This window comes from Corella eumyota, chromosome 5 (assembly GCF_963082875.1).
Source record: "Corella eumyota chromosome 5, kaCorEumy4.1, whole genome shotgun sequence".
Classification (NCBI taxonomy): domain Eukaryota; kingdom Metazoa; phylum Chordata; class Ascidiacea; order Phlebobranchia; family Corellidae; genus Corella; species Corella eumyota.
In genome coordinates this window covers 15,579,357-15,596,853 of record NC_137494.1, presented here as the reverse complement: position 1 = coordinate 15,596,853, position 17,497 = coordinate 15,579,357, and the positions used below count along the sequence as shown (strand labels likewise).

Below are 17,497 nucleotides of genomic sequence, written 5' to 3'. Positions count from 1 at the left end.
GTTCTGCTTTGCTGGGTCTAACTCATATGTTGACTTATTATTATTCTATAATTATTATCATACTAAAAACAAAACAGGGAATTTACCTTTTTAAAAGTTCGTAAAATAATAAAAACAAAATATAAAAACTTAAGAATACGCAAAATGTTGGTCACACGTTGTATATTAAACTCCTTTTGTAACAACTTGAAAATATCAAACAAACAAGCCAGGTAAATTTAAAAAAAGATTAATTTTTGCATTTTAAAGCTGTAAAGCAAGGCCACTTTAACTTTCCTTAACGGATATTTTCTTTTTATATATATTTCTTTATCCTCATGTGGGAAGGTGGAATGCCCAAACATAGAGTAACATCGGTTACTCTGACCCAGTCTCGAGTTGCCAGTGGCAGTTTGGGATATTATTGATTATAATTGCCCGGTAATTATGCTGCTGATTTTCATACCGTTTATACTGTTATAGCGCCTTACTCAAGGGCACTACAGCATAAGAACATTGGGGATTGAACCCACGACCTTATGGTGGTGTAGCAAGTGTTTTTACCACTACACTACACCACATTGCCGGTTAGTTTAACATTCCGATTTTTATATTATTTAATACTGTATACTTTTATAAATAAAAAGTAACCCGCAAGCTTTAACACAGTAAAACAATCCTTTTCAGGTTTATATCAAACGTTATATCTTACCATTCAATAAATTCTATATCGGAAAAGAGTCCAATTTTAATTGCTCATGGCGTTTTGGGAAATAAAAATAATTTTACCTCAGTATCAAAGAAACTTGCAATTGAAACGGGAAGAACTGTAAGTAAAAATAAAAACATTTTTTTTTTAAAATTTTAATTATTGAGTATTCTAAATACTGCAGGTAGTAACATATGATGCTCGAAATCATGGAAAAAGCAAACATTTTGATGAAATGGATATCTCATTGGTAAGCAAGGATGCTATACAACTACTGGACGCCCTTGATATAGAAAAATGTGTTTTTCTTGGTCATAGCATGGGGGGAAGAACTGCCATGTACACAGCGCTACATCAGGTATTACCTAATTGAAAATATTAATAAGTATAAAAACATGTAATTGTTTAAACATTACACAATTTGCAGCCTGAGAGAATTGATAAACTTATCGTTGTGGATGCAACCCCAGCTCAACGTTTTTCTCCACGAATAAAAGGTAAAAAAATAAAAGGTGGGGACCACAAATAAAAGGATAACAATTGTAAATTGTTTTTATGATCCTTATACCTAGGTTCAATAGTGAGTTATGTTGAAGCTATGATGAATGTTTCTTGGCAAGAAACCGAATCGTTGTCTGCAGCTCGTTGGAATGCTGACCGGCAACTACTTTCTGCAATACAAGTTAGTTACATGTTTGTTAGTTTTAACTCTTAGTTCATGATTGAATCATAATTTTTTATTTAAGGATGACGACGTTCGAAACTTTATTCTCATGAATGTTGATGAAACAAGTCCAGGTAAATTTGGTTGGAGAATAAATCTGATTCCGATTCTCAACTACCTCAAGAACACCCAACATCATCTCTTGTTCAATGATAAAGTAAAACCTGAACCTTATCTTGGCGAGGTTTTTTTCCTGGGCGGTGGAAATTCAAACTATATCCAGTAGGTTACCAAAGTATAACAATTGGTGTGATTTAAATAATAGAGGGAATAGGAATTAAAGGAAAGTAAATACTAAATGATTTCTGTTAACCCCAAATATAAAACCAACTTTGAAATTGTTCATATTTACAGGCCTTCAGATTACTCTCAGATTCGATGTTTGTTCCCAAAAGCGGTAATAAGTCACATTCCTGATTGTGGGCACTGGGTCCATGCGGATAAACCCAAAGAATTTGTTCAACAAGTTGCCGCTTTCTTGTCTTAAAGTTGTTACACAAAGTTATTTATTGTTGTATGCAGTACATGAAAAGTTTTATGCCTAATATTGCAAACCCTTACTGTTTATAGTTTAATTAAAAGCAAATAAATATAAAAAAATTGTAACTGTTGTCGATTTTTGGGTAAAAAAGTGCGTAGTTTGTATATTTATGTAATGTTTTTATCATATATACCAATATCCCCAAAACCCATAGTAGACTATACCCACTATTGACAACTGCTCATTACCAAAAGTTAGAGCAAGCTGGGTAGTAGATTAAATTATTTTTTATGGTTATGGAAACAATAAAGTAGATTAGGTCAATTTTTATAGTTAGGGCAGGCAATATGCCTACATTGACCAATATGTGCTCAAATATGGTCCAAAGTACTCAAAACCAAGATCATTTCTATGTTATTATAATTGTTAAAATACATTTCTAATCCAAATGGTAGTTTATTAACAAAATTTAGCAAATCATTTAACTGATGATAATTTAAAGTTTCGGAGCTTTTAGTATTTTTTCTTCCTCCCAATGATGAACCTGGCGCGGAGAGGGTGGACCTAAACATCAAGGTTTTGTTACTTGGTTTGTATTTTAACACAATTTTTGGTAAGACTAAAGAATAAATATTTACCGTAGAGCCAAGATCCCTTTCCATCCCAGCGCAAACTTACATTAAATTGAGATCCCTCTGAAAAACAAATATTTGGTTTATTTTTAATAACAAACTTTTTCTAAAAATCTACAACCAGTTTATAATTTAAACCACAAAATGTTGCTAATTTTAAGCTAATTTCTAGCAACAAGAAGGCAGACACAAACACATTTACGTTTTCCATTTCACTCAAAATAAAAATTGTTAACATCGCAAGTGGAGAGCTTTATGACAGAAGCAGTAAAATCTGCGAAGTTATAACCACTGGCTCCCGATCCAAACTAAGGGGAAAGTACACAAGGTGATATGTACTTACATTTTCTACAAGTTAGGAACACATATAGACCAAATAAGTGCATTTAAATGCAAACCAAATAAATGCATTATTTTGATTCGCAAAAAAAGGACATTTTAATCCATTTATTTTTTTGATATAAACGCGCCACTCTTTAAGGCGAACTGATTTTTCCTGTCAAAAAAAAACAATAAGGTAACTATAAGCCTGTTTACATGGGTGCTTAAACCGAAAAAAGCGAACCGTGTTTGAAATCGCTTTTTCAAATATGCTTGGGAGAGGTGGTTTTAAAACTCAAACACGGTTCTAAAACAAAAATTTGTTTTTTTGGCCAGCTACTATTTTTAATATATTAAAGCTTACAAGTTCAAGTCTATGAACTTTTAGTTTGCAAAAATGTTTCTAAAACATCATTTTATTTTGTTTTGCCTGCCAGAATCAAACAGCCAGACGGACAGTCGGCTAATGTAGATAACACGCTTTTGTTGTATTTTTACATATTATTAAATTATCTAATACAGCTTAAGCCACAAAAAACACCTTAGCAAGCGAACTCCAACATGGTTTAAAAAGCGCATGTAAACTGAGCTCATATCAGGATTTAAAATTAGCGCTCTTTCGCGATTCGGAACCGATCTTGAAATTATTTTAAACACGCCTATGTGAACGGGTTTATGTCGCTATAATTCTTATTCACTAAGTAACAAAAACTGTACGCTAACTTGGTCTAAAGGTCTTATGCCGGTCTAAGTTAACTATAAAAGAACAAACCAACTGGCCACCATCACCACTGTTTACAAACTTTTCTATACCGACGGATGTAATTAATAAAAAGCCACTAAGCAATGCTTTTAGTGACAGTTAAAACATACGCATAAACTTAAATGTAAAAAAACATGAAAACTCACCAGAAGCCCGGCTTAGCTTATAAGCGCCGAAAATACCAAGCGCAGCAATTGAGTAGAAAGCCCACTGAGATCGGTAAGTTGCCTTATTGGTGGACCAGAGTCCATTAAAGTAAGCCATCGTGTATTGAAGGGCAGAAACACCCTTAGGTGGGTACATCCAATGACTCCATTTGGTTGGGTAACCACTTGAATATTTTGTGTACTTTCCCATAACTCAAAATTTAAAAACCAAACCTAAAAACATTTAAAAAAATGTTACAACTACTTGCCAAAAAGTATATCAAACAAAATACAATTGATAATGTAAGACTGTAAAAGAAACCTGCGTGGTATTTCAATTTTCATTACCTTTTTAGACAGTTAAAGTACCCTATTATAATATGATGATTAATTTTCTTTAAATATTGTTTAGAATAATGACACTATGTCGCAAAATACATCCTATTATACCGCATTCAGGCATTTGCTTCTGATGCCTAAAACTGCACAATCAGGCACAATGTGCAGAATAAGCAAGTTTCTATTTTAACTGCGGGTATGCATTTTAAAAAAAAACAATTGCTCGCTAGCTTATAATGCTCCGCTAAAAAAAATGGTCAGTTAGTTGTAACAAATCGAACAACCAGGATATTCTTTTTCAAATATTCCTGGTTTAAATTAAATGAAACTCGGCATAGTTACACCACACACTATAAAACGATATATAACAATACAAACGAAAATGCTCCAATTAAATAAACTTTGTTACGAGCTAAAACGACCTTGAATATATTCAACTTAAAATCTGACGTTTTCAAGAGTCGTAGACTTGTAACCGATTAAAGACAGATTTTGGCCACCATAAACATTATTTTTTTTATATCTTTATCCTCGATGTGGAAGTTCGAATGTGTGACCCAAAGATAGAGTAGCAACAGTTACCCCGACCAAGTCTAGAGTTGCATTTAGCAGTTTTTGGGATATTATAGATTTATAATTTCCCGATAATAAAGCTGCTGATTAAGTATTGGCTTAGCAAGAGTTCATACCATTCATATCGCCTTACGAGAGCGATGGGGATTGAACCCACGACGGCACGTGGTTTAGCAAGTGTTCTTACCACTACATCACGCTATTACAAGAATTGTTTGCTGCATAACATGACTTTTAAAATAGTTTAAAATCAGGTGTACAAATAATAATAACCGATATTCACTACTAATTTACTGATTTATTTACAACATATTCGGTATTAATTAACATTAGCCTGCTTAACAAAATTGCATTGCACCTACCCGTTATCTGCTTAAAGAACTTCAAGAAATCATACAGTGAATGAGAAAAGATTAAATTAAAAGGATTTAAATAAGAGATAAATTTAAATATAAGAATACATTATCCTACGTTTCTAAGTTAACTTTAGTCAAACTACAAAAAATAAAACAAAGGGCGCTGTGACAAAGTTTGTTTGTCCAAGTTGCAATAAATTTAAAGGTAAACCTGCATTGAAAATTACGAAAGCACAATTTAAATTATATTGAATCAACTAATTAGTAGAAATTAACAAATATGACTTTAAGAGCGATAATTTCATTGCCACAGCGCAGTCGTTACTCAAGGTCGTTAAAAGGTCCGCGGTCGGTCGTTCCATAAAGGGCAAGGATTGATATTTGTTTACAATATCACAGAATCATCATCATCCTGTGCTGCAAACGGGTTGTATTCGCAGTTTGCACAAGCGCAAGACTTGATGTAAGGAATGGAATGAAAAGAAACACTTCCATCTGGGCATGAAAGCGTTACGTTCCTTGTCTCCACCAAAGCAGGTTTGCAGCAGTGACAGTTTGTCTAAGATACAAATAAGCATAATGTTAAAAATAAGGTTTTAAATTTAAATATTTAAACCTAAAGTTGCACAATCGGTGTTAACTTCACCTGCACAAACGGTGGTTGCGAGATCATTGTGACGTTTGAAGCACATTGGCCCTGGCAAGCAGTTAGTTCAACATTTCCATCACTCACACAACCATCAACTTGTAGTTGGGTTTGGAGCAATATTGGGCTACAATTTGGCTTCTCGATTTGTTTAGGAACTGTGAAAGAAATAGTTTTTCAATTTTCAGGTTTTCGTGAAGTAAGTACAAAAAATGATGGATGCAGTTTCGAATATTTATGTTATTCATAACTAGCACTAAACTAACCGCAATGTGGGCAACATTCCCCATCAACATATTTAAAATCTTCGGTTAATTCGTCGCACAGGTCGCAATTTTCAAACTGATCCTCGCAATAAATTCCATTCTCGGCATCCACGCACGAGCAAGTAACACAATCGTTGATAACCCAAGTTTCTCCGATGTCCTTGTGGGTGCCGTTGTACTCGCACACTAAAACAAATTATTTTTAAATTACGTCGATTTCGGTAGACTATTTACGATTTTTTAAACATTTAGGTAATCAACATTAAATATTGTTTCACAATTAAACATTAATTTTACCATTTGAAACACAGTGACAACATTCATCTGAATTTTCATCATTCAAGAGCACTTCTCCTGGGCCGCAAGATGTCTCTGTGAGTCGGCAAACTTTCGAGCATTCCTTCATGTTGTTCTCACATCTACAAACTTGACATTCACTTTCCCAGATGTTGTCCGGCTGAAACAGTAACCGTGTTATATTTACATCATTTAGCGCGGTTTACAACATTTACACTTACCACTGGTCTGTTGTAGTCGATGCCCTCATAAACACATGGTGGCTCCGATGTGGTTGTTTCTACCATACTTGGTGTGGTTTTAATGGTAGTAACTTCACCAGTAGATGCAGTTGTGGTAAGACTGCCAGATGGTGTTGTGGTTTCAACCATCTTATTGGTAGTTACACCAGTTGAGGATGTGGTAGTTCCAACAACCATATTGGTAGTTTTACTGCTAGGTGGTGTGGTGGTTTGTATTAACACTGCTCTAGTGGTTGTTATGGTAACATTGTATGGTGCACACATGCAGCAAGTTCCTAAAACCAAATTAAATCGAATGTTTTTTAATGTTCATTATAATCCAAATGAAAATTTAACAAACCTGGAATCTCAATAAATCTTTCGCTTAATTCATCGCAGTGGTCTTGTGTAAGTCTGCATTGATTAGTGTCACAATGTTCCTTGCCGTCCAGACATTGGCAGTAAATGCAATCACCCTTCCAATACCATTCACCCTCCTTCAAGTTTAACAATAGTCAAATTATGAAGTTATATTAAAATATTGGCATTAAGTGAAAAGCAAATATAAACCTCATAAGATCTTCCGTTATGAACACAGTGGTTTTCACAATCCGACTCATACTGAATACATTTCCTTGTGACAGGATCCTTTACGTATCCACTTTCACAAACACACAAGTCACATTCCGGCACTGCTTCAACACCGCATCTCGATGGAAGTTCATCTAGGAGATAAAAGATTTAAAATCTTGCAACATTTACCTCGCCCGTTTCATTTTAAATTTAATTATTATAAAGTACATTTGGTAAAAAACAGCATTTGGGCAACATACACTTTTATTAAACAAACAATTAATTTATAATAATCTTACCTTCCGCTAGCAACTTCTGGTTTTGACAAGTGACATAACATTTACAGTCCCATGAACAATTTCCAGTAACTCCTTCTGTAGTCATGACAACGGTGGTGGAAACCTTAAAAATTTTAATATTTTATTTAATTTGTTTTTTTAAAACTCATTTAAAATACCAAAAAAACGAAACTTTAAACAATACCTCAGACATAGTTGTAGTGATACCAGCTCTAGAAGTTGTTGTGCCTACAACAGACCCACTTGTGGTTGTTTCTTGTCCAGTACCAGAAGTTGTGGTGCCTACAACAGAACCACTTGTGGTTGTTTCTTGTCCAGCACTAGAAGTTGTGGTGCCTACAACAGATCCACTTGTGGTTGTTTCTTGTCCAGCACTAGAAGTTGTGGTGCCTACAACAGAACCACTTGTGGTTGTTTCTTGTCCAGCACTAGAAGTTGTGGTGCCTACAACAGAACCACTTGTGGTTGTTTCTTGTCCAGCACTAGAAGTTGTGGTGCCTACAACAGAACCACTTGTGGTTGTTTCTTGTCCAGCACTAGAAGTTGTGGTGCCTACAACAGAACCACTTGTGGTTGTTTCTTGTCCAGCACTAGAAGTTGTGGTGCCTACAACAGACCCACTTGTGGTTGTTTTCTGTCTAGCAGCAGAAGTTGTGGTGCCTACAACTGACCCACTTGTGGTTGTTTCATGTCCAGCACTAGAAGTTGTGGTGCCTACAACTGACCCACTTGTGGTTGTTTCTTGTCCAGCACTAGAAGTTGTGGTGCCTACAACTGACCCACTTGTGGTTGTTTCTTGTCCAGCACTAGAAGTTGTGGTGCCTACAACAGAACCACTTGTGGTTGTTTCTTGTCCAGCACTAGAAGTTGTGGTGCCTACAACAGAACCACTTGTGGTTGTTTCTTGTCCAGCACTAGAAGTTGTGGTGCCTACAACAGACCCACTTGTGGTTGTTTTCTGTCTAGCAGCAGAAGTTGTGGTGCCTACAACTGACCCACTTGTAGTTGTTTCATGTCCAGATTGACCAGATGTGGTTGTAACACTAGATTGACCAGATGTGGTTGTAACACCTGATTGACCAGATGTGGTTGTGACACCAGATTGACCAGATGTGGTTGTGACACCAGGTTGACCAGATGTGGTTGTGACACCGGATTGACCAGATGTGGTTGTGACACCAAATTGACCAGATGTGGTTGTAAAACCGGATTGACCAGATGTGGTTGTAACACCAGATTGACCAGATGTGGTTGTAACACCAGATTGACCAGATGTGGTTGTAACACCGGATTGACCAGATGTGGTTGTTACACGAGGTTGGCCAGATGTGGTTGTGACACCGGATTGACCAGATGTGGTTGTGACACCAGGTTGACCAGATGTGGTTGTAACACCAGATTGACCAGATGTGGTTGTGACACCAGATAGACCAGATGTGGTTGTAACACCAGATTGACCAGAAGTGGTTGTGACACCAGATTGACCAGATGTGGTTGTAACACCTGATTGACCAGATGTGGTTGTGACACCAGATTGACCAGATGTGGTTGTGACACCAGATAGACCAGATGTGGTTGTAACACCAGATTGACCAGAAGTGGTTGTGACACCAGATTGACCAGATGTGGTTGTGACACCGGATAGACCAGATGTGGTTGTGACACCAGATTGACCAGATGTGGTTGTAACACCGGATTGACCAGATGTGGTTGTAACACCAGATTGACCAGATGTGGTTGTAACACCAGATTGACCAGATGTGGTTGTAACACCAGATTGACCAGATGTGGTTGTAACACCAGATTGACCAGATGTGGTTGTAACACCAGATTGACCAGATGTGGTTGTAACACCAGATAGACCAGATGTGGTTGTAACACCAGTTGTTGTTGTAGCAATGGTGCGACAATAACAGCAAGTTCCACTTGAAGAAATCAACTCCTGTCCCTATAAAAACACACGGGTTGTTACCCCATATATAAAGTATGGTTACACAAAGTTTAACTGTTTTGTATATTACTTACCATGTCACATGTTGTGATATTACAGCTTGTTTCACAGTGATATCTATTATCTTTGCATGTACATTTCTGACAAGAACTTGGGTCATATATCATATCTCCCTCCTAAAAACCCAAAGTTAAAAATAACAAAAAAAGATAAATTTTGTTACCAGATGGCTTACAACAACAGAATACGCACCACACAAACTGGTTTGGTTGTTGTAATTGGTTCCCTGGTTGTGGTTCCTACATTCGATGATGTGCTTGTTGGTAAACATTTTTCTCTCTGTGCGGGAATTGCACAACGTCCATTGACATAAATTGCATTGCTATAAATTGTAATGTTAGATAAAGTTATTAATAATTAAACAAAGTTTATTTTATATTCCTGGATACCACATTATATCTAATAAATTTGCCAATTAAAATGTTCACAATTAATAAAAGATTAAACATGAACTTACTTATGAGGGCACTTGCAGTAAAGGTTACAATTCTCTAACGGCGGGCAATTATTTTGTTCTCCCAAACAACCAAGTTGACACAAACATTCAACTCCACATGTCGTCTTAGTTGTTGTAAACATAGCAACTAATGTGAAAACATTTGGAATTTTAAGGCCATTTCAGGGTTTTTGCCTAGTAATAACTAAAGACCAAAAATTTTAATTTACCTGTCGTTGATCCACTTGTGGTTGTTCCTTGTCCAGCACTAGAAGTTGTTGTGCCTACAACTGACCCACTTGTGGTTGTTTCTTGTCCAGCACTAGAAGTTGTGGTGCCTACAACTGACCCACTTGTGGTTGTTTCTTGTCCAGCACTAGAAGTTGTGATACCTACAACAGATCCACTGGTGGTTGTTTCTTGTCCAGTACTAGAGGTTGTTGTGCCTACAACAGAACCACTTGTGGTTGTTTTTTGTCTAGCAGCAGAAGTTGTGGTGCCTACAACAGATCCACTTGTGGTTGTTTCTTGTCCAGCACTAGAAGTTGTTGTGCCTACAACTGAACCACTTGTGGTTGTTTCTTGTCCAGCACTAGAAGTTGTGGTGCCTACAACTGACCCACTTGTAGTTGTTTCTTGTCCAGCACTTGAAGTTGTGGTGCCTACAACTGACCCACTTGTGGTTGTTTCTTGTCCAGCAGCAGAAGTTGTGGTGCCTACAACTGACCCACTTGTGGTTGTTTCTTGTCCAGCACTAGAAGTTGTTGTGCCTACAACAGATCCACTTGTGGTTGTTTCTTGTTCAGCTCTAGAAGTTGTGGTGCCCACAACAGACCCACTTGTGGTTGTTTTTTGTCTAGCAGCAGAAGTTGTGGTGCCTACAACAGATCCACTTGTGGTTGTTTCTTGTCCAGCACTAGAAGTTGTTGTGCCTACAACTGAACCACTTGTGGTTGTTTCTTGTCCAGCACTAGAAGTTGTTGTGCCTACAACAGATCCACTTGTGGTTGTTTCTTGTCCAGCACTTGAAGTTGTGGTGCCTACAACTGACCCACTTGTAGTTGTTTCTTGTCCAGCACTAGAAGTTGTTGTGCCTACAACAGACCCACTTGTTGTTATTTCTTGTCCAGTACCAGAAGTTGTGGTGCCTACAACAGATTCACTTGTGGTTGTTTCTTGTCCAGTTCTAGAAGTTGTTGTGCCTACAACTGACCCACTTGTGGTTGTTTCTTGTCCAGTCCTAGAAGTTGTTGTACCTATAACAGATCCACTTGTGGTTGTTTCTTGTCCAGTTCTAGAAGTTGTTGTGCCTACAACAGATCCACTTGTGGTTGTTTCTCGTCCAGCACTAGAAGTTGTGGTGCCTACAACAGACCCACTTGTGGTTGTTTCTTGTCCTGTTCTAGAAGTTGTTGTACCTACAACTGACCCACTTGTGGTTGTTTCTTGTACAGCACTAGAAGTTGTTGTGCCTACAACAGAACCACTTGTGGTTGTTTCTTGTCCAGTTCTAGAAGTTGTTGTGCCTACAACAGACCCACTTGTGGTTGTTTCTTGTCCAGTTCTAGAAGTTGTGGTGCCTACAACTGAACCACTTGTAGTTGTTTTTATAAGTTTTTCCGCACATCTAAAACAAATAATTTTTTTTTAAATGCATTAAAAGCAAATACATTTTTATTTAACCTTTTACGTACTTGCAACAATTATCTTCAGAGTCCATCATCAAAACCTGGTTTTCTGCTAAGCAATCAGCGTTTGTTAAGTTGCAGAAAGGCACACAATGTTCAACATAGAGGCCTTCTTTATAGAAACATTGACAAGTTTCACAATCTCCACGTGTGTATGTAGTATTAACCTTAAATAGAAACAATTTAATTATATTTACTGTCAAGTTTTTAATGTTACATTTTTATGGATTACTTTTTAGCAAATGCAAAAATATTTTTAAATTTTTACCGGGTAGGTAATACCACCGACGGTACAAGGTTCATCACATGGGAAAGCAAAGTGGAGACACATTTCAGTCTCCCAGAAATCCGTGTCCTTAACTGTTCCTCCAGGACAAACACATTCCTTGCAACTATCCAACACCTTAATGCCTGGGTTTTTCTGGCCAGGTACATAGTCTGCCTGCAACAACAATTTCACCAATTTAAGTTTCATGCAACTTTCCAACCATAAAAAAATGTATAAACATGATTATTAAGGGGTGGTTAAGACCTTATAACATTTAGTTCTACCTGTTGCGCACAAGAAACAAAAACTGTGCAGTTCTTATCACAAACTGGTCCTTGTTCAGTAGTAGTAGTTGGAAGAGTGGTTGTGGACAAACTGGTTGTTGTTGGAGCTGGTGTGCAGTGGCAACAAGAATCTGGCTGGTCAACCAGCAACATTCCCTTCTGTATATTTAAAAGTTTAACTAGTGTTTGTGATGTTAAATTAAAAACACAAAAAGGACAAAGCAAAAAAATTTATAATGTATCACAACTTATAAAGTGAATACAAAATGATGCGATTAATATATAATCTTGTTATGTAAGTCGTAAAATTTACTCTGTCTAGGCTTTACTAGTTTTCTTTTTTACCCTGTTAAAATATAAAAAGCTTCACCTTAGTACAGTCATAAGTCCTAAGATTGCACTTCTGGTAACATCGAGTAACTGGAGCATCTTCAACCAACTCACAAACACATTCCTCGCACGTTCCCTGAGGAAACTTGGTTCCAACAGGGTAAGTAACTTCATTGTGAACACAACCGTCACAAGTCTCAGGGTAGCGCAAACATAACCCAGTGTCCCATGCATCATCTTGAATATTTGGATTGAGTTACTCATTATTGTATAAGCGGCACACCAATAAAACCTAAGTTTATATAAACTTACCCTTTGAAGTTCCTTCTGGACAAAAGCAAGCTTCACAAACAAAAGGATTCGCGTTAAAAGCAAACTCAGGAAGTTCCATGGGATTAAAATTTCTCATTTCTTCGCATGTAAGATTATGGAAGCACATGTCCTCACATGCTAACAGAACAAATTTAATGTTAAACAACTAAATGATGGGTACTAAAACAAGTTTTATTACAAACTTATTTTAAACCTTCTTTGATATGTTACCTTTTATCATTAGAATATAAACCAAAAACAAATACATTTATTTTTAAATCTTACACGAAAGAGTAGTAGTTGTGACAGACGGAGTTGTTGTCATCATTCTTGTTGTTGTTTTCACAATTTTGGGTTTTGTTGTTGTCTCCCCAACGCAGAGGAAAGCTGGAGGGGCAAGAATACATCTCCAGTTAGAGCGATCGTAGACATTGTATTCACTGTTCGGGCACTCACATCTAAAATATGTGAAAGGTTAACAATATAACAACATTGAATCTATGATTCAGTAAAAATAAATGGCCAGAAGAAATAAGCTTTATTTTAAGAATAAAATTTGCTGACCTGATAGTTAAAACACGATTTCTGTAATTTTACTTACTGAGCTGTGCACTCTGGCAAGGGCCCACATCCTTCAGTTCGTCCCTGGCAATCAGAAATACATAAACAATCCTGTAAACAAGTTTCAGGCCGAGAAGTTGTTGTCAGCACACCACTTGTAGTCTCAACGGCTTGTTTGGTAGTGGTTGTAAAAGGCACTACAACAGAAGTAAAGAAATATGACAAAAATAATAAATTTAACATTCTTCAGCAAAGAAACTTACCAGTTGTTGTTATTGACGTGGTTGGAGAAGACACACAAGCACAACAAGTATCTGCAACAATAATTCATGTTTTATACATACCACAAGTATTGCCTTTTTAAAAGTAACTGCAGTTATACCAATCTAATATATTTCACAAAAAAATTAAACCATTCAACTACAATTAAAACAAATGATTACCAGAAGTTCCTTGGGACAAAATCATTCCCAGTTGAGCACAAGTATCTGGGGTTAGGTTACAATTTAGTGAACAAGTTTTGGTGCCATCTTTTGTACAGTTACATGACATACAATTTCCTTGGAGCCAGGTGTTTGATTCTAACAAGATAATTAATTAAATTATGATGTCTAAATGTAAAATATAAACAGCATTCTAGATAATATAATTATACTTCGACCTATAGATATTTACAATAAGCCTGTTTTATAACAAAAAACCTAACAATTTAAAGTAACCTTGAATAAAGAAAAGTATTTCATTTATTTGTGGCTTTCTTCTTTCGATATCATCAACAGTTGCATCCTTAGGTACAGTGGTGCCATCAACATTAAGCCTGAATATCTGAGCAGTTGTCTCAAAACTTTGAGATATTTCTTGAACAAAACTTGCGCTGACTTTACACCCAACCGTTGCAACTTCAACCCATTTGTGAGCCCCATAAGGTTGTCTTTCATAAGCCTGATGTAAAGAATAAGGTTTGTGTTATATCTGTCACAACATACATAGTTCACAAATACTATTTTAATCAATTAAAAGTAACCAGTAAAGTTGCTGCATTCTCCACAGATTCCATTGCATCATTAAGTCGACAATTTATCTGCAGAGCAGTCACATGATATTCTGTGCCAAAATCAAATTCCATATCTCGTGTGAAGATGTCGCCTAAAATGAAAAAAGTTAAATCAAATTTGCTTTAAAGGCTTGATTACTTGCTGTCCAACTATTATTAACAACCATAAATATAAAGATTCATAGATAAAAAAGCAAAACATTTAGAGATATCACAAAACTTAAACACCCACCACTAGGGTTAACATTCCAGAATGTGTTAGGGTTATGATCAACGGCCAAACTTCCATCTAGACTTGATATTTCACCGTCATCGTTTGTTGATTCGGGCAACCTCATATCCACCCCGTTGGTCCAAACTTGGCCTGGCATGTACATTGTTTGTACCAACCACTCGGGTTCCAACATCCAACCTGTGCCATTATTTAAATTATATAATTATAATTCTGTAAATTTTAATAAAAATAAAGAAGTTTAAAATGTATACCACAAAAAAACTTATTTAAAACAAGATTTAAACATAATGTATAACAAAGAAGTGTATGACTACTAAAGTAAATGTAAATATCAAAACAAAAACTAACCTTGTCCCATTTTCTTTCCATCCATTTCACAAGGACAATACTCAGCAATGTCCTTAAGGCACAACATCTCGCCAGCGTGCCAATAACTACCAGCAGGACAGCTACAAACCTCAGTGCACTTTTCAACTCTTGTGCATTCTTCCAGTGGGGTCCCGTTACAGTCAGTTGGACACACACAACTACACTCTAAATTTAACAGGTTACAATATTAGATACTTATATAAAATCAACTATTCCAATAGCATATAATGATAAATATTATAAAAAAAAATTTTTCCAATATTTTACTCTGCCTGCCCCAAGTTATCACACAAAAGCTCACCAGCAATGCAGTCAGCTTCATCCCTTCCATTATTGCACTGGACTCTACCATCACAAACCATTGAAGAATCAGGAAGACATTCGCCATCTCCGCATTCGAATACACACGATGGAGTTGTCTGTAATAACAATTATATAAGTCAGTATACATCCGACCTAAACATAGAGTAACAACATTTACCCCGACTCAGTCTCGAGTTGCTGGTAAATTGCAACTGTAACAAAACTTGACAATGAACATTAAAAACTTACAGTTACAAATCCAGTAGAAGATGGAGGTAATGTAGTTTGAGGTCTTGTGGTTGTTGAACCAAAACACGCAGCTTTGTCTCCAATGATAAGTTGACCATCACTGTCACAAATCACAATACTACATTCACTGTCTTCTATTGTAGTGCCTAAAAAGAACAAAAATAGTTTTGCAAATAAAATTTAATTGGAAAATTTATAAATTAAACTATTGTTGTGCAGTTGTTAATTTTGTTCTAAAACTTTCTAAAAAGTTACTAACCTGGTTCATAATATTGTCCTCCAAATTCACATCCACCCATTGGGATGGTTGCTTGGGTGGTTGGAATGGTTGTTTGGGCATGAGAGCTGGTTTCAGGGCATTCATATTCATCTGATGCATCCTGGCAATCTTGCTTACCATCGCAGCTGAGAACAATTAGAACATTTAAAACATTGAACTAATATGACAAGTTATTAATATTTTTTTAATCATTAAACAAAATTTTAAAGTAGGTTTGTGGCAACCCTATACCTTAAAACCATATACCAATATCTGGGTGAGGCCCAATAATTTAAGAATTTAAACCAAACTTACATCCACTTAGAAGGAATACACCTAGTGTCATCACATCTCACCATATCACTGCCACAAGGTGCGAGTGTTGTTGGAGAACCTGTAACTAATAGAATATGTTAAAAAGTATTATTAAAATATTATTTCTTTTCAGAACATTTTTATTATTATATTACTAGGTTTCTATTTATTTTAAAAAAGTCACATAAGACATTACAACTGCTATAAACTTCTGCTAAGCCAACACTTATACAGATAATTAATAAACAATTGTAATCTATAATATCCTAAACTGCCAAAGTTGACTTGAGACCAGGTTAGGGCAACAAATGTTACTCTTTGTTTGGGTCGCACATTTGACCTTTCCGTATTAAGGAAAAAGAAATAAACAAAGGTTTTTACCTGATGCTGTAGTAGTAATATTTGGCGCCAAAGATGTTGTAGTTGGAACATTCACGCACCGAGGACAACATTGGCCGTCCATTTGCACAGCAAAAGTACCTTCTGGGCATTCCCCGCATGAAAGAGTAAGGCAACGAATTTGTCCGGCAAGTTTACAAGAACAAGTCCTGCATGCTGTATCTTGCCATGTCTCACCAACCTTTAAACAATGTTTGTTTATATTTTGCTAGTTTGGTTTAATTTTGATAACAATAAAATATTATTAATACAATTGAAAAGCTATATTAATTAAAATGCACTAACTATATGACTTTCAACATGAAAAAGTTAAAAGCATGGAATGGCAATATAATTAACAGAAATAAAATAATTACCTCGCGATAAACACCCTCAGGAAATTCGCAATATTCCATCGACACAGGTCGACAACTGCAACAGATTCCATCATCTGAATCATGATTAACGAGTTCATATCCTTCCTCACATTGAAGTGAGCAATGCTCTCCACAGTTTGCTGTTCCATCAGGATTACATTTGCACATTGTGCACTCACCACTAAACCAAACTGAGTCCATCTAAAATGTAAACTTGAAAAATAACTAAACCAAGACCAATTAAAACTGATTAATTTAACACAAAACCTCATAAATTGTTCCATTTTCAACACAATGTCGCTCCTGGCAGTAACAACACTCTCCCAAAGGTGACACAAGCTCTTGGCTTGCAGTGCACTCAATATTGCAAGTTTTAGCACAATCAAAACCTTCAGATGTGCACATGCAAGTTGTACAACTGTCCTTTTGGATCATATCTCCAAACTAAAATTAATTTTATTAAATGAACTTAAAAGTTTAAAGTAGAAAGAAATTGCAATATTTTTTTAAATCAATATACTTCATAACAATTTGATTAACCTCATAAGTTGTACCATCCTCAGGGTTATAACATGGACATTCTTCTTGCTGAATACAAGAGTGGTTGTTATAAACCATTCCTTCGGGACAAACACATGCAATCTGGCACGAATCCTCACAGTTAGTCGGGTTTTCACAAGTTTTTAAACAACCACATGAGGTTGGTGCAAGTGGTTCGTTGCAGATAACTAAAATTTTAGAGT

At 36.1% G+C, this 17,497-nt stretch overlaps 3 protein-coding genes across 4 annotated transcripts in view; 1 reads left to right on the top strand and 2 right to left on the bottom strand.

The window, feature by feature from the left end:
- The first annotated feature begins 95 nt into the window (after positions 1–95).
- Positions 96–2,012, top strand: LOC145752044 (sn-1-specific diacylglycerol lipase ABHD11-like). 2 transcript variants are annotated; one of them, XM_082568236.1, is made up of 7 exons: positions 96–212; positions 667–808; positions 873–1,046; positions 1,116–1,185; positions 1,261–1,370; positions 1,435–1,634; positions 1,767–2,012. In XM_082568236.1, exons 1-7 carry the CDS (start codon positions 145–147, stop codon positions 1,897–1,899), a joined length of 897 nt encoding a protein of 298 aa, XP_082424362.1. In that variant the 5' UTR covers positions 96–144; the 3' UTR covers positions 1,900–2,012. The 2 variants fall into 2 exon arrangements, with proteins under 2 accessions (XP_082424362.1, XP_082424363.1); XM_082568237.1 differs by having other exon boundaries at positions 667–812; positions 877–1,046.
- LOC145752045 (uncharacterized) lies at positions 1,874–3,985 on the bottom strand. The gene is made up of 3 exons (XM_082568238.1): positions 3,756–3,985; positions 2,532–2,588; positions 1,874–2,457 (listed from the first exon to the last, which is right to left on the bottom strand). The coding sequence occupies exons 1-3, from the start codon at positions 3,964–3,966 to the stop codon at positions 2,390–2,392; spliced, it is 336 nt and encodes a 111-aa protein (XP_082424364.1). The 5' UTR covers positions 3,967–3,985; the 3' UTR covers positions 1,874–2,389.
- A 1,204-nt stretch (positions 3,986–5,189) lies between these two features.
- Positions 5,190–17,497, bottom strand: part of LOC145753612 (uncharacterized) — a 45,030-nt gene continuing 32,722 nt past the window's right edge. Inside the window, exons 77-110 of the mRNA XM_082570014.1 lie at positions 17,295–17,482; positions 17,022–17,198; positions 16,755–16,955; positions 16,381–16,579; positions 16,000–16,084; positions 15,685–15,830; positions 15,426–15,571; positions 15,175–15,292; positions 14,853–15,038; positions 14,502–14,681; positions 14,240–14,361; positions 13,935–14,157; positions 13,659–13,805; positions 13,479–13,529; positions 13,256–13,412; positions 12,946–13,112; positions 12,655–12,792; positions 12,383–12,579; positions 12,013–12,171; positions 11,729–11,902; positions 11,467–11,627; positions 10,003–11,399; positions 9,794–9,920; positions 9,529–9,658; positions 9,351–9,452; positions 7,510–9,273; positions 7,326–7,428; positions 7,024–7,178; positions 6,815–6,950; positions 6,454–6,749; positions 6,233–6,392; positions 5,936–6,121; positions 5,670–5,827; positions 5,190–5,582 (exon numbers count right to left, since the gene is read on the bottom strand). Coding sequence (XP_082426140.1) covers positions 5,409–5,582; positions 5,670–5,827; positions 5,936–6,121; positions 6,233–6,392; positions 6,454–6,749; positions 6,815–6,950; positions 7,024–7,178; positions 7,326–7,428; positions 7,510–9,273; positions 9,351–9,452; positions 9,529–9,658; positions 9,794–9,920; positions 10,003–11,399; positions 11,467–11,627; positions 11,729–11,902; positions 12,013–12,171; positions 12,383–12,579; positions 12,655–12,792; positions 12,946–13,112; positions 13,256–13,412; positions 13,479–13,529; positions 13,659–13,805; positions 13,935–14,157; positions 14,240–14,361; positions 14,502–14,681; positions 14,853–15,038; positions 15,175–15,292; positions 15,426–15,571; positions 15,685–15,830; positions 16,000–16,084; positions 16,381–16,579; positions 16,755–16,955; positions 17,022–17,198; positions 17,295–17,482 — 8,210 coding nt within the window. The 3' untranslated portion in view covers positions 5,190–5,408. The remainder of the gene's footprint in view (positions 5,583–5,669; positions 5,828–5,935; positions 6,122–6,232; positions 6,393–6,453; positions 6,750–6,814; positions 6,951–7,023; positions 7,179–7,325; positions 7,429–7,509; positions 9,274–9,350; positions 9,453–9,528; positions 9,659–9,793; positions 9,921–10,002; positions 11,400–11,466; positions 11,628–11,728; positions 11,903–12,012; positions 12,172–12,382; positions 12,580–12,654; positions 12,793–12,945; positions 13,113–13,255; positions 13,413–13,478; positions 13,530–13,658; positions 13,806–13,934; positions 14,158–14,239; positions 14,362–14,501; positions 14,682–14,852; positions 15,039–15,174; positions 15,293–15,425; positions 15,572–15,684; positions 15,831–15,999; positions 16,085–16,380; positions 16,580–16,754; positions 16,956–17,021; positions 17,199–17,294; positions 17,483–17,497) is intronic.